Here is a 14,786-nt window from a genome sequence, read left to right as displayed (position 1 = left end):
CCTTGTAGCTCCACAACAAAAAAACAATATTCTTTTTTTTTTTACACACTTATGGCTATCAGCCCGGCACCCACCGCCCAGGGGTGCTGGGGACAGCCTCGGGCTTCCCCCCTAGCCCTTGGGTGCCTGGAGGGGGGGACCCCTTGATTTAAGGGGTCCCCACTCCTCCAGGGAACCCGGCCAGGGGTGACTAGTTGGGGGGGTAATGCCACGGCCGCAGGGACCTACATAAATGTGTCCCCCGGCTGTGGCATTATGTCCCTGGCTAGTGGAGCCCGGTGCTGGTTTTAAAAATACGGGGGACCCCTACATCTTTTGTCCCCCGTATTTTTGGAACCAGGACCGGTCTAAGAGCCCGGTGCTGGTTGTCTAAATACAGGGGAACCCCTGTCCAATTTTTTCCCAGTATTTAAACAACCAGGACCGGCTCAAAGAGCCCGAGGCTGGTTATGCTTAGGAGGGGGGACCTCACACATTTTTTTTTACATTTTTTTACCCATTAAGACCCTTCTCCATTAAGTTAATGGAAGCCCTGGACAACAAAATTGCATTCATGTCCTCCTCCCACTCCCTTCCCAGTCCCAAACACTCATTTTTATTTTTTTTCTATAAAAATGTACAATATATCACAAGTATGATGAGCAGGCAGGCAGCGGGCATTGGCGGCATCGGACTAAGATGCAAATTAGTGGCGGAGGGCTGGGTCAGTTGATGGTAGGCAAGTTTGTAAGCCATTGGCGGTGGCAGCAGGCATTGGCTCAGAGGCAGTAGCGGGCATTGGCTCGGTGGCGGTAGGGGTCATCGGCAGGATCCGGTGGACATTATGACTGTAGTGCCTCACCAGCCACTGACCTCACCGCACGCCACTGATAGAAAGTATCATTCAAGGACTTTTAAACAGAGACTTGGTTTGTATTTATAATACAGCTTTTGCAGGTCACTGTCTATATGGATTGGTGTAATGTATATATGTTTTACTAAAATGTGAGTCAATTTTATTGATACTGGCCGGTACTAATTTTTAGTTTTCATAATTAACCATTTAATAATAAAATCTACTACAGATTAAATTAGCGCTTTCCTATTGTTTTTCTTGTTTTAACACAAAAGTTGCACCTTTAAAAGCCTCTGAATACCGCTGTTTTTTCCTCGCAAGTTTTGTGTGTGTATATATACAGATAGTTGGTGGTCGGCACTCACTACGGGGGTCATTCCGAGTTGATCGCTAGCTGAAATTGTTCGCTGCGCAGCGATGAGGCAAAACAATCGGCACGTATGCGGCGCAATGTGCATGCGTGACGTACTTTCACAACGGCCAATGTAGTTTCACACAAGGTCGAGCAATGCATTTCAGTCGCACAGGCTGCCGCAGAGTGATTGACATGAAGTGGGCGTTTCTGGGTGGCCACTGACCGTTTTCAGGGAGTGTGCGGAAAAACGCAGGCGTGACAGAAAAACGCAGGCGTGGCTGGGAGAACGCAGGGTGTGTTTGTGACGTCAAATCCGGAACTGAACAGTCTGAAGTGATCTCAAGCGCTGAGTAGGTTTTGAGCTACTCTAAAACTGCAAAAAAAATTTCTGTAGCCGTTCTGCGATGAAAGCGTTCACACTATTGCAAAGCTAAATACACTGCCAGATGTCAGCGAGGTCCCAGGCTTACAGATTGTTAGGTTTAATAAACCTCTGTCAGCCCTCACTGTACACTCTATTTAATCAAATTCCCTGTATTATTTAGTTTGCATTAACTGCTAATATATGGTGGGGTGTGGTTCATCAAATCGACAGTATCTAGGTCGACAATGTTTAGGTCGACCACTATAGGCCGACAGTAGGTCGACATGGATGGAAAGTCGACAGGGTTTCTAGGTCGACATGTGCTAGGTCGACAGGTCTAAAGGTCGACATGAGGAATTTTTTTTGTCGTTTTCTTCGTAGAGTGACCGGGATCCCAAATTAGTGCACCGCGTCCCCTCGCATGGCTCGCTTCGCACGCCATGCTTCGGGCATGGTGCCTTCGCTCCGCTACCGCTTCGCTCGGCACAGATTACCGTTCCAATCGTAGTCCACGTGGATCGTTAAGTATGAAAAAATTCAAAAAAAGAAAAAAAATGTGAAAAACTCATGTTGACCTTTAGACCTGTCGACCTAGCACATGTCGACCTAGAAACCCTGTCGACCTTCCATCCATGTCGACCTAGTGACTGTCGACCTATAGTGGTCGACTCAAACATTGTCGACCTAGATACTGTCGATCTTCAGACCGGATCCCATATGGTGCTAGGTACGCCCAGTAGGCGGGGCTAGGCACGCAACTCCAGTCGTGCACCCCCTAATAAAATGTGCTGCGCACGCCTTTGAATCTGACCCCCATTGTTAAAGACAAAATTACGACAAAAGGCAGCATTTAGCATGAAAACCCCACAATAAAGTTAATCCACAAATGTCATTGATGACTCATATGTAAAACCATAAACTGATAATTTAAGGAATAACAGATTTAACCAATAAAATAAAATACAATGTCATAAAGGAGATAAATCCTGTTCAGGACCTTACACTATTAAAACCACATGATATTCACATCTGGAGCTTATAGACAGAACAAGCTGTTTGTACTAGTAGCAACCTAATTGCACTGTGATATGTAAACCATCGATATACATCCCTAATGTAAGGAATGAATCAGGCAGGGTTTTCATCATATTCTTTTTTCGAACAGCAATCCCATTTATTTCAGTGGAGAAAATGCTGTGCAGTAATACCCCAGCTCACCAGTTTCTAGAGTCAAATGTTCTTTGGTATAAAGCTTTTAAAATAATTGCAACATGAGTTCTGTAAGATAGGCATGCATTCACACAGGGCCGGCAACAGAGGGGGGGTCAAAGGGGACACCTGTACCGGGCCCCAAGTAGAACAGTTAGCCGTCGGCGGTGTGACCACAGCCTCGGAGTGACAGGAGACTACACACACAGTGTGCGTCATGAGCGTGTGCTTGCTCTTCCGGGTCCAGCTCTGTTGCAGGCAGTTACAGGACATGGTAGCAGCTCCTCTAGGCTAGGATTCCTATGCCTATACTAGTGGGGTGCGAGGGCCGCATGGTTCCTGCTGTGCGGTGTTCGGGTCTGGATACTGAGAAGTGCAGCGCAGGTGAGTCTCTCCCCGAGGTAAGAGTGGATTGGTGAGGGGATACAGGGTTTGGGAAGGGGTGGGGAGAGCTGGGAATGCAGCATGGAGTCATTGGGGAGAGACAGTCTGTGGTGTGTGTGGGAAGAAGGAAAGCTATACATACGTTTATATTTGTATAAATATATACAGTGTGTATATATATATATATATATATAACAGTTTCTTATATATCGCAGAAAATTCTGTTGCGCATTAATATATATATAATATATATATATTATAAAATAAAATCTGAGGGGGCCCCAGAGATGTCACTGTATGGGACCCCAAGATTTCTGTTGCCGGCTCTGCATTCACACACCCATAGGTTGCACTAACAAGGGAAACGGATCAGGCCACTGATTGGAATATGCCTTTTTAGGAACAGAGGATCTTATTCACTTTCATTTGAAGTTTTGCCGATCCACGTGTTTCCGACAAGTCGGAATTGCTGACAAGTCGGAAAAACGGCAGCTCCATTGAATAGGTCAAATCCTGACTCGACCAAAAAAAGTCAGAAACTGCCGTATTTTCGACTTGACGGCAATTCCGACTTCAATTGAATAGACCCCTATAGCTGCCTGCTCCGGACTCCAGTCCTTCCATATGCTGTGGCTGCAGCTACAGTGAGCCTGACTTTCGGCCCATTGTGGTCCTACCTAGCGGCACAACCTGATGTCCTGTGCCCTTCTCCCAGGACCAGTGCAGTGCCCAGAACGGTAAGCTGTAGGGGCTGCAGGGGGAATGGAAGGCGAGCCTTGGAGGGGGCCTATTCTGGCAGTCCGGACCCCACAATTTCTGACGGCAGCCCTATGCAGTGCAAGATGGCTTGCCCAGGTGCTTGCTTTTTTGCTTTACTTACAAACTTGAATCAGGCACATTGTTCCCAAAGATAGACTGTGTCCATAAACCATGTCAGCTTTGGCATAAAAGTCTAGTTCCCAGTAAATGAAAGTTGCTATTTTCTAATGCATTTCTTTGAGAAATTCAATTTATTAGATACATTGTGATTACAGTCCCAGGGGTTCATTTACTGTAAATCCACAGTGGTCAATCATCACTTTCAATTAATTATTCAGTCTGTGTGCTGAGGTCCCGGTGCCTGCAGCGCTCGCCGGAGCACCGATCACCGGCTCCTAGGACAGGTGTCAGGTAAGTATGTTTCAGGGTTTTTTTACACTGTGATCAGCTTGTGTGTCCGTCAGGCACACATAGCTGATCTGTGGAGTCGGGTCCCTCACAGCTTTCTCTGCCAGGGGCAAGGAAAGCTGGGCAAAAGGCTATACGTCGCAGCGCTGCCCTGAGAATTTGCCAGCCTTATCACAGGGCACACTGCAGTGTTTCTTTACTCTTTTTTTTTCTCAGTAAATTCGGCCACATCGCATTTCCCATTATAAGTATGGGGAATGCGATGTGAGTTACTAAAACAATTACAATTAAAGGGTTTGGAGCAGTTTTTCATGAAAACTCCAAATGCCCTTTAATACAGTACATTATGTGAAAACACCCTTTTTCACATTTTTTTTAATGTTAATAAATAAGCCCCTAAGTCGCACTGTCCTTTATTACATTTCAAGATGCTGAAAGGACTCTGGACTCAAACCTTGCACTGCAGTCAGACACTCTATTCATTGAGCTATCTGCCCTGATATGGTCATGTAAAATAATTGAAGAACAATGAAGTCTCTTTGGTAGATTTATTGCATTGTGAAGTTCACAGGGCTCACGATAAAAGAATATCATGAACTGCACATTGACACGTTGATTTCATCTTATATACTTTCATCATAGCATTACATGATCTAATCAAATTAACAAGCCAATCATATACATAGACCAATTACATTTCAAATATCAGAATATATTATAATTTATAAACTCCCCTTATGGGGGATTTCCAATTAATTAGCTCAGCATCTTGTGATTATGACTGTTACATTAAAAATATACTTTTACCTTTAACATACTTTCGACTTCCCTTTTCTATAGGATACTAGCTAACCACGGTCTATGAAATACTGTAAAGCTAGACTAACTTCCTTAATTGCTACTAAAATCAAAGTTTCTGCAAACATATAAGAATCACATTTAAAGCAACAGTTTCTTTTAAGCAATAGACAAACTGACATCCAGCTTCCATTTTGTGTATTCACTTATCTATATCATTCCTCTCTCTGCCAATATACTTGGCACTCTAATACACAAATCAGAAGGTTCAATTTCACAATTTCTAATGAGGGTTAGGTAGACGCACAACATAGGAAAAAGGTAGGTTCACGGGGATGGGCCTGGCGCCAATGCTCACCGCACCGGACGGGAATTCCTGTTCTTTTTATAGGAACCTTCTGGTGTTGGCTAAGAGGGTGTTGACACAGTTAGGTGAAACTCGCTTGTATTTTATGTTTAACATACTCATCCTGATTAATTTTTACCCTGTTATCCAGTTCATAAGTAAAATTAACAAGCTGTGTACTTTTTCTACCTGCCTGATCCTCCTCTAAAGCCTGGTATATGGGCTCAGCTTCCTGGAGTTGTAAACTTTTATAAGATTTGCTCATGTTAGCATATACCACCGGTCTTTTCTGCTGCCCCTGACTTGTTCCCTGAGTCACCTGTTCTAGTGGAACCTTATCATCTACCACCACAATGGTTATTTTATGGTGCACTTTCAACCTTTTAAATCCTTTACCACATTGTACACAGACTACTGGTCCACACTTGATGGTAAGATATATGATTCCTACAATCAGTGCAGCAAACACAATGCACTGCAATACTCCAGAAAAAAGCTTTGCAATACTTCCTCCTAGCCATCCAAGTGGATCCCAACCTTCACTAGCACCTAACCTTCTCATTTCCTTTTGCAACTCTCCTACCTTGCTCAGATGAGCACTTATTTCAGCTCTGTGATCTTCAATATAAGTACAACATCCTTGTTCTACCACTGCACACGTGCCCCCTTCTGCTGCCAACAGCTGATCCAGTGCCATCCTATTTTGTAAAGCCACTTTTCTTACTTGAGCCAGCTCTTCCACTGTCTGATTGATTGAAACTACCAATTTCCCTACCATTTGATCTAGTACCGTTAAGGTTTGGGACACAACTTTTTTCACCAAATAGATAGTGGACAGAGGAAACAAAGTTCCAGCCGTACGTTCACCATCAGAAAATCTGAAAGATACATATCCTTTTTTCACTTCTCTTTTACTGAGATGTCTTAAATATGTCAGGTCAATTGGCACCAAGTCATGCTCTATAGGAATACTGAGGAGAGTACACATTGTCCTTTAGCACCTAAGGGAATCCATGAGTATGCCCATTTTCCACAAACCCAATACATACCCTTAGGCAGAGGCATCCCAAAAGTTTTGGTATAAATGAGCCTTATGTATATCATAAAGTACCCTGTGTTATTACCATTGGCATCTCCACATGTGCTGTTATCAAGTGTACACCTTTCTCTGTAGTTGGTATAAAGTATCGTTAGGTGTTAATGCCCCATTTGCATCTATGGAATGCCAACAGGTTTTGAGATTTTTGAGGGAGCATCTACCGGACATCTTTACTACAAATGTTGCTCCAGTATAGTTAGTGTACCCTAGGTTTGGGCTTTTTACCTGTAATATTTTTTTTTTGTACACATATGGGTGGGACTTTTCATTAACACTTAAGCAGAATTCAGGTTTCCCTTTGGCTGCAGATACCTGCAGAGCGGGCGCATACAGCAAGCCTGCATCTAAGACATCCAAATATGGGAAGTCTACTATATTCTGTACTTTAGGTGTCTTATTGGCACAACTGCGACTACCATTCTTTCGCTTATGGCAGGACCAATCTCTGTCTATCATGTCAGCTGTGCTTATGTAATGAGCCAGGAGGGGTATACCTGCATCTACACTGATGGGTAGGTGGGTACAAATCTAACATTTGCTTGTGTTGAGAGCCTTTGCAATTTTACTGTGCATTGCTATCATGGAATTACCTGTAAATTCTCCTCCATAATTATTCTTTTGTAAGGCCCTACACACACGTGTCTTGAATAACGCTTCATTGTAAGATGTTACATTACCTGTTTGACTGGTCACATTGTTAACAGACCCTGGAATGTATATACAACACTCAAGCACAATGAGTATGATTGTAATTAGACATGCCCATGAGAGAATGCACCCCCATAGTTCACGGTCTGGCCTTTGGCCTATCAGCATCATCCTGTTTAGCATTGTCTTTGTTGTCCTTGATTTTCACAGTACTCTTCTAGGAGTTATGTACCCTCCACAGAGATACTGCGTTGGCAAGTGGCTCAAGGGATTATTATGCCCGAACCACTCACTTGCTGGTTTTACTGGTGAAGTGCAGAGGAGTCTTGGAGAATATCTTCCACATGTGCTGTCTCAGGAGGCGTGACTTTTCTGCAGTGGGTGGAGTAGATCCACAAAGTCTTCTCCTTTATCTTAACAGCAGTTGGGGTTGTCAACAAGACTTGGTAAGGTCCTTCCCACCGGTCTGTCAGCGAGCCCGATCTCAGGAAATTTCTGACCATCACCTCATCACCAGGATGTAGATTATGACAAGCACCTTCCACAGGGATTGGTTGTGTGCTGGTCACAGTAGCTTGGATCTTCTTTAGCTGGTTGCTTTGGAAGCTGAATGACATCAATTTGTATAACTTGGAAAGGACCAGTTGTCTGGGGAAGATGTGAAGGTATAGTCTTAACTGTTCTTCCAGCATTCCTCTGCATGGGTCAGTCCATGGGACATCTGTGCCAATGCTGGCAAGAGTGATTTTGGGGCAACAGTTTTACCTTCAGAGCTGTGCCACAAGCCTTCATTGCATTTTCCCTCTTTAGTCCTTTCCTGTAAATAACAAGCTTTTTGCATTTTGATTAATGTTTGTTCATTTAGTATACATATATCTTTAGTAAACATGTAAACATTTTTATTACAATTTATTTTCGTGCTGCTACCTTGGCAGTTATTATCAGCTTAGTCAGGGTATGTTAAGCAAGCACGAGGGGTTACACTTTCCTCCCCCCATTCCTCTCTCTGAAACCCATCAGTTTCATTAACCATTTGTAAAGTAGCAGACTTCAAAATATTACATTTGACCAGGGTAATGGTGGTAGAAATAATGAGGACCAGTTCCCATTCTGGTAAGCGTGCCACAGTGTCATGCCGAGTTTTCTGACAAGTTAGTAGAGCTGCTATTATTATTATTTTGCTTTGCAGGGATTTCTGTTAGCATGGTTTGCTATACAATATGAGGTGAAATTACATTATATGCCTTAATTAAAAACTAATATATTTTATTCTTTTTTGGAACTGTCCTGCCCAGCACGGTCTGCAGGTCAAATTAACAACGTATTATTTGCAGTTGGTTTCTACAGAATTAACAAACAATTTCAGCTCGACAGCGCAAGTATCCAGTTGATCAGACTGGACACCTGCCTGTTTCACGCTGAAACGGTCTATGTCTAGGGGTGGTACCTTTCTGTTGCCCACCCAGCCATATTACCAGTGACTTCAGCAACTTTAACTTGTTTCTAACTTTATTGAACACCAAGTTATCTTCATGGTGTACTGCTAAGGTTGTCAAATCCTCTGGGACTTGTGTGCGCCACAGTAGATCATTAATGGTCAACCAATTTTTGATATGCGATCTAAGACCCTCAACAAAAGCAATGGTCAACATTGTAAAAGGTTTCTTGTGATCAAATATCTCTTTTATTTGTCCATAATTTTGTACTTCTGGTTTGAACCTTACCCAATAATCTCTGGTATGTTTTCTCTGTAGGTCTCTGAGAAACATCTTTTCTTACTCTATTTGTATCCTGTGTGTTTGAAATGGATGTTTTCTCACCCTTCTTCTTTAGTGAGTGCCTTTTATTCTTCAGTTGTTAATAAACCAGTAAACAATTGTACCATATTACTATGTGTAAATGAATGTGTCTTATACAGCCGTACTAGCTTGATTAACTTACTTTGGCTTTCTCCTATAATGGTTACATTTTTCTAGGGTCCAGGGCACATGGATTGACCATAACTTGACCTCATCAGTAGTTACTACTCTTAGTGGAGCACGTAAAAGTGTTTGTTGCTGTGCTACCTTACTTCATGTAATTCCAGTTGCAGTCATGTTATCTGGGTGTATGTTGGCATAATTTGCACCCTTTTTTTTTTTTCCTTTCCCTTTTTAAGTGGAACACATTCATTGTCTTCATTTCTCTCTAAACAATGATATCTGTGCTAAATAGGCAGAAGGGGGAATATAACGAGATGTTTCTAGCCATAATGTATATACCTTTTATTCTTCAGCCTTTTTCCCTTAATTTACTTAATTCTATCCACTTGTCTATGCTAAAGGTTCCTATAAATGATCTATCAAGGTATTTTGCATGCCATCTCCTGAGAAATTTCACAGCCACACTCCCTTGTCTCTGATACATCACACTCGCTGGACTGCCGTGCGGGATCTCTAACATAGAAGAGCCCTTCGGTGTGGACATCTCTTGACCCATTGTAATGGCTAATCTTTATTTTACAGTCCAGCCTCAATGTCCAATACAATGGTAAACAGGGACGCTCCCCTTGTTTAGAGAGATATTACTCCACTTAGGAAACCTCACCACCTCGTCAGGTGCCACGGCTCTGAACAGGCACACGTGTTCCACACTCTGCTAAGCTTGGCCTTATAGTGTACAAGGTGCTTTTCACAGTGGGTGAGTATCCCTGATACTATCCAGCATAGGAGAGTTTAACCGGAGCCTCTCTCCTACCTGGGCCCTGTCCAGACTCTGCCGGCGTGAAGCCTCGGCCAATCACACTTACAATCACTCTCAGACTTCACTCTGAACTTAGCAAGATATGGCAGACAAAAGATCCCCTTGTGATCTGTAACTATGATATCAGAAATTGCAATACTTCAACTTTATACAAATCACTGTAACTGGTAATAAAATGCAGTTAAATTAAATTTGGTTCCATACTCACAATCTCCAAAAAGACTTCAAGGAGTTACAAGCCAACAATAACACACAAAGTCAGCAGACCGAGGCAGGGACACATGGAGCAGAAGTAAGATAACAGCTCTTACCTGTGGCCACTGTTGATTCAGGTGTCCCGGCTCCAGTCCACCTTCCTTCTTCGTGTGTCAATGTTGGGTTGATCTCGGTGGCACAGACCTCCAAAATGATATGGTCATGTAAAATAATTGAAGAACAATGAAGTCTCTTTGGTAGATTTATTGCATTGTGAAGTTCACAGGGCTCACGATAAAAGAATATCATGAACTGCACATTGACACGTTGATTTCATCTTATATACTTTCATCATAGCATTACATGATCTAATCAAATTAACAAGCCAATCATATACATAGACCAATTACATTTCAAATATCAGAATATATTATAATTTATACACTCCCCTTATGGGGGATTTCCAATTAATTAGCTCAGCATCTTGTGATTATGACTGTTACATTAAAAATATACTTTTACCTTTAACATACTTTCGACTTCCCTTTTCTATAGGATACTAGCTAACCACGGTCTATGAAATACTGTAAAGCTAGACTAACTTCCTTAATTGCTACTAAAATCAAAGTTTCTGCAAACATATAAGAATCACATTTAAAGCAACAGTTTCTTTTAAGCAATAGACAAACTGACATCCAGCTTCCATTTTGTGTATTCACTTATCTATATCAGCCCTTACATAGAAAGCTAAAGATTTCTAACTATTTGAAGCTTTAACGCTTACCTTGTACTTTGTGAAAAAAATATCAACTTGGCAGCTGAGCTGATCTATATAGTTTCTGGCTGCAAGGGATTGGATGTGTGGCTGCACACTACATACTGTAGATCTGCTCAACTGCAAATGCTATTATTTTTTTACAAAGTGCAATGCAGGATCGAATAGCTCATTGAGCAGAGTGTTTGACTGGAATGCAAAAGGTTATAGGTTTGAATCCTGGAATTGCTGCTATAGAAAAATTTAACTAAATTTCAGAGTGGCTGAAAGCTCTCAATATGGTTTAAATATATAACAGATTTTATTGAAGACATAATAAGTATGATAAAATACTATTATCCTGATATCCAGATCTTATTAGTATCAATATTATCATTATCTGTGTTGGCCTGCATTACTGAATGTCTATCTGCCATATCATATTAGATGTCACATCAAACTGATGGATAGATTTTCTATCCATCAAGTTTATAAAGCAGCAGACGATCAGTGGCTGTGGACGATGGATTTCAAAGGACAATAGTAATTAATACCCATAGGCGTTACAAGGGGAGTGCGGGCCACACCTGGGTGTTACCCTTCAAGGGGGTGAAACCAAAATGCCAGCAACTCTACAGTGACAGAAGCCAAGTGCTGCAGTGTGACATTTTCCTTGAGCACCCTGCTTCTGTCACTAAGAAGAAGCCAGCAGTGGTGGAAGAGCCTCCAGGGGCAGCCCACAGGCCACGAAAGTGAAGTAAGCGAGCCGGCTCCCACAAGGATATGCCCCCGTCTGGGAGGCCACGCCCCTATTAGAGAGCGCATGCTGAAGGCGTACGCAGGGCAATTCCTTGGTCACAACGGGTGTCACTGGCCCAGTGCCACCACTGTTCATACCAAACCACTCTGATTTAGCATTAATTACTATTGCTGTTTGGTCAAAGCCAACAGATAGTAAATCGTCCCCTCAATCTTCCAAAAGCAGTTAAAATAAGATTTTAAACCTACCGGTAAATCTTTGTCTCCTAGTCCATAGAGGATGCTGGGGACTCCGTAAGGACCATGGGGAATAGACGGACTCCGCAGGAGACATGGGCACTAAAAAGAACTTTAGATATTGGTGTACACTGGCTCCTCCCTCTATGCCCCTCCTCCAGACCTCAGTTAGAGAAACTATGCCCAGAGGAGACGGACAGTACGAGAAAAGGATTTTTGTAATCTAAGGGCAAGATCCATACCAGCCCACACCATCCACACCGTATAACATGGAATATACAAACCAGTTAACAGCATGAAACAAAACAGTATCAGTCTGAGACTGATCAAACTGTAACATAACCCTTAAAGAAGCAAAAACTATATACAGTCTTGCAGATGTAGTCTGCACTGGGACGGGCGCCCAGCATCCTCTACGGACTAGGAGAAAAAGATTTACCTGTAGGTTTAAAATCTTATTTTCTCTTACGTCCTAGAGGATGCTGGGGACTCCGTAAGGACCATGGGGATTCTACCAAAGCTCCAAAACGGGCGGGAGAGTGCGGATGACTCTGCAGCACCGATTGAGCAAACATGAGGTCCTCAGCAGCCAGGGTATCAAACTTGTAGAACTTCGCAAAGGTGTTTGAACCCGACCAAGTAGCAGCTCAGCACAGCTGTAAAGCCGAGACACCTCGGGCAGCCGCCCAAGAAGAGCCCACCTTCCTAGTGGAATGGGCCTTGACAGAATTTGGTAACGGCAATCCAGCCTTAGAATGAGCCTGCTGAATCGTGTTACAAATCCAGCGAGCAATAGTCTGTTTCGAAGCAGGAGCGCCAACCTTGTTGGCTGCATACAGGACAAACAGTGCCTCTGTTTTCCTAACCCGATCCGTTCTGGCCACATAAATTTTCAATGCCCTGACCACATCAAGGGACTCAGAATCCAAGTCCCGTGTAGCCACAGGCACCACAATAGGTTGGTACATATGAAAAGAAGAAACCACCTTGGGCAAAAATTGAGGACGAGTCCGCAACTCCGCTCTATCCACATGGAAAATCAGATAGGGGCTTTTGTGAGATAAAGCCGCCAACTCCGACACTCGCCTTGCCGACGCCAAGGCCAACAACATGACCACTTTCCAAGTGAGATATTTCAATTCCACCGTTGTAAGTGGTTCAAACCAGTGAGACTTGAGGAACCGCAACACCACGTCAAGGTCCCAGGGTGCCACTGGAGGTACAAAAGGAGGCTGGATATGCAGCACTCCCTTCACAAAAGTCTGGACTTCCGGGAGAGAAGCCAATTCCTTCTGAAAGAAAATGGAGAGGGACGAAATCTGAACCTTAATGGAGCCTAATTTTAGGCCCAAATTCCCTCCCGTCTGTAGGAAGTGAAGGAAACGGCCCAGATGGAATTATCCCGGAAGAGCATTCCTGGATTCACACCAAGATACATACTGCCGCCATATACGGTGATAATGTTTTGCCGTCACGTCCTTTCTAGCCTTTATCAGAGTAGGAATTACCTCATCCGGAATGCCCTTTTCCGCTAGGATCCGGCGTTCAACGGCCATGCCGTCAAACGCAGCTGCGGTAAGTCTTGGAACAGACAGGGTCCCTGTTGTAACAGATCCTCTCTGAGAGGAAGAGGCCACAGATCTTCTGTGAGCATTTCCTGCAGATCCGGATACCAGGCCCTTCGCGGCCAATCTGGAACAATGAGAATTGTCTGTACTCCTCTTCGTCTTATGATTCTTAATATCTTTGAGATGAGCGGAAGAGGAGGGAACACATAGACTGACCGAAACACCCATGGTGTCACCAGGGCGTCCACCGCCACTGCCTGAGGGTCCCTTGACCTGGCGCAATACTTCGGTAGTTTCTTGTTGAGGCGTGACGCCATCATGTCTATCTGAGGCAGTCCCCACTGACTTGCAATCTCTGTGAAGACTTCCTGATGAAGTCCCCACTCCCTGGATGTAGATCGTGTCTGCTGAGGAAGTCTGCTTCCCAGTTGTCCACTTCCGGAATGAAGACTGCTGTCAGAGAGCTTACATGATTTTCCGCCCAGCGAAGAATCCTGGTGGCTTCTGCCATTGCCACTCTGCTCTTTGTTCCGCCTTGGCGGTTTACATGCGCCAATGCGGTGATGTTGTCTGACTGAATCAGAAGCGGTAGGTCGCGAAGCAAATTCTCCGCTTGATGAAGGGCGTTGTATATTGCCCTCAACTCCAGTACGTTGATGTGAAGACAAGCCTCCTGGCTTGACCAGAGACCTTGGAAGTTTTTTCCCTGTGTGACTGCTCCCCAACCCCGGAGGCTCGCGGCCGTGGTTACCAGAACCCAGTCCTGAATGCCGAACCTGAGACCGTCCAGAAGGTGAGCACTCTGCAGCCACCACAGGAGAGATACCCTGGCCCTGGGGGACAGGGTGATCATCTGATGAATCTGTAGATGTGACCCGGACCACTTGTCCAGAAGGTCCCATTGAAAAGGTCTCGCATGGAACCTGCCAAATGGAATGGCCTCGTAAGACGCCACCATCTTTCCCAGAACTCGAGTGCAGTGATGCACCGACACCCTTTTTGGCTTCAATAGGTCCCTGACCAAATTCATGAGTCCCTGGGCCTTTTCCATTGGAAGATAAACCCTCTTCTGGTCTGTATCCAGAATCATGCCTAAGAAAGGCAAACGAGTCGTTGGAACCAACTGTGACTTCGGGATATTGATAATCCAGCCGTGCTGTTGCAACACCCTCAGGGAGAGTGATACACTGTTCAGCAACTGTTCTCTCGATCTCGCTTTTATTAGGAGATCGTCCAAGTACGGGATAATTGTGACACCCTGCTTGCGCAGGAGCACCATCATTTCCGCCATGACCTTGGTGAAAATCCTCGGGGCTGTGGAAAGCC

At 44.0% G+C, this 14,786-nt stretch overlaps 1 protein-coding gene across 1 annotated transcript in view; it reads right to left on the bottom strand.

The window, feature by feature from the left end:
* Nucleotides 1–4,860: 4,860 nt before the first annotated feature.
* LOC134931921 (ras-related and estrogen-regulated growth inhibitor-like protein) overlaps nt 4,861–14,786 on the bottom strand; it is a 93,775-nt gene continuing 83,849 nt past the window's right edge. Inside the window, exon 3 of the mRNA XM_063925794.1 lies at nt 4,861–8,036. Within this exon, the coding sequence (XP_063781864.1) occupies nt 5,541–6,446 (906 nt within the window). The 5' untranslated portion in view covers nt 6,447–8,036 and the 3' untranslated portion in view covers nt 4,861–5,540. The remainder of the gene's footprint in view (nt 8,037–14,786) is intronic.

The sequence above is a fragment of the Pseudophryne corroboree genome, chromosome 6, assembly GCF_028390025.1.
Source record: "Pseudophryne corroboree isolate aPseCor3 chromosome 6, aPseCor3.hap2, whole genome shotgun sequence".
Lineage (NCBI taxonomy): Eukaryota > Metazoa > Chordata > Amphibia > Anura > Myobatrachidae > Pseudophryne > Pseudophryne corroboree.
The sequence above is the reverse complement of the archived record's forward strand: the minus strand, read 5'-3'. Positions and strand labels throughout refer to the sequence as shown.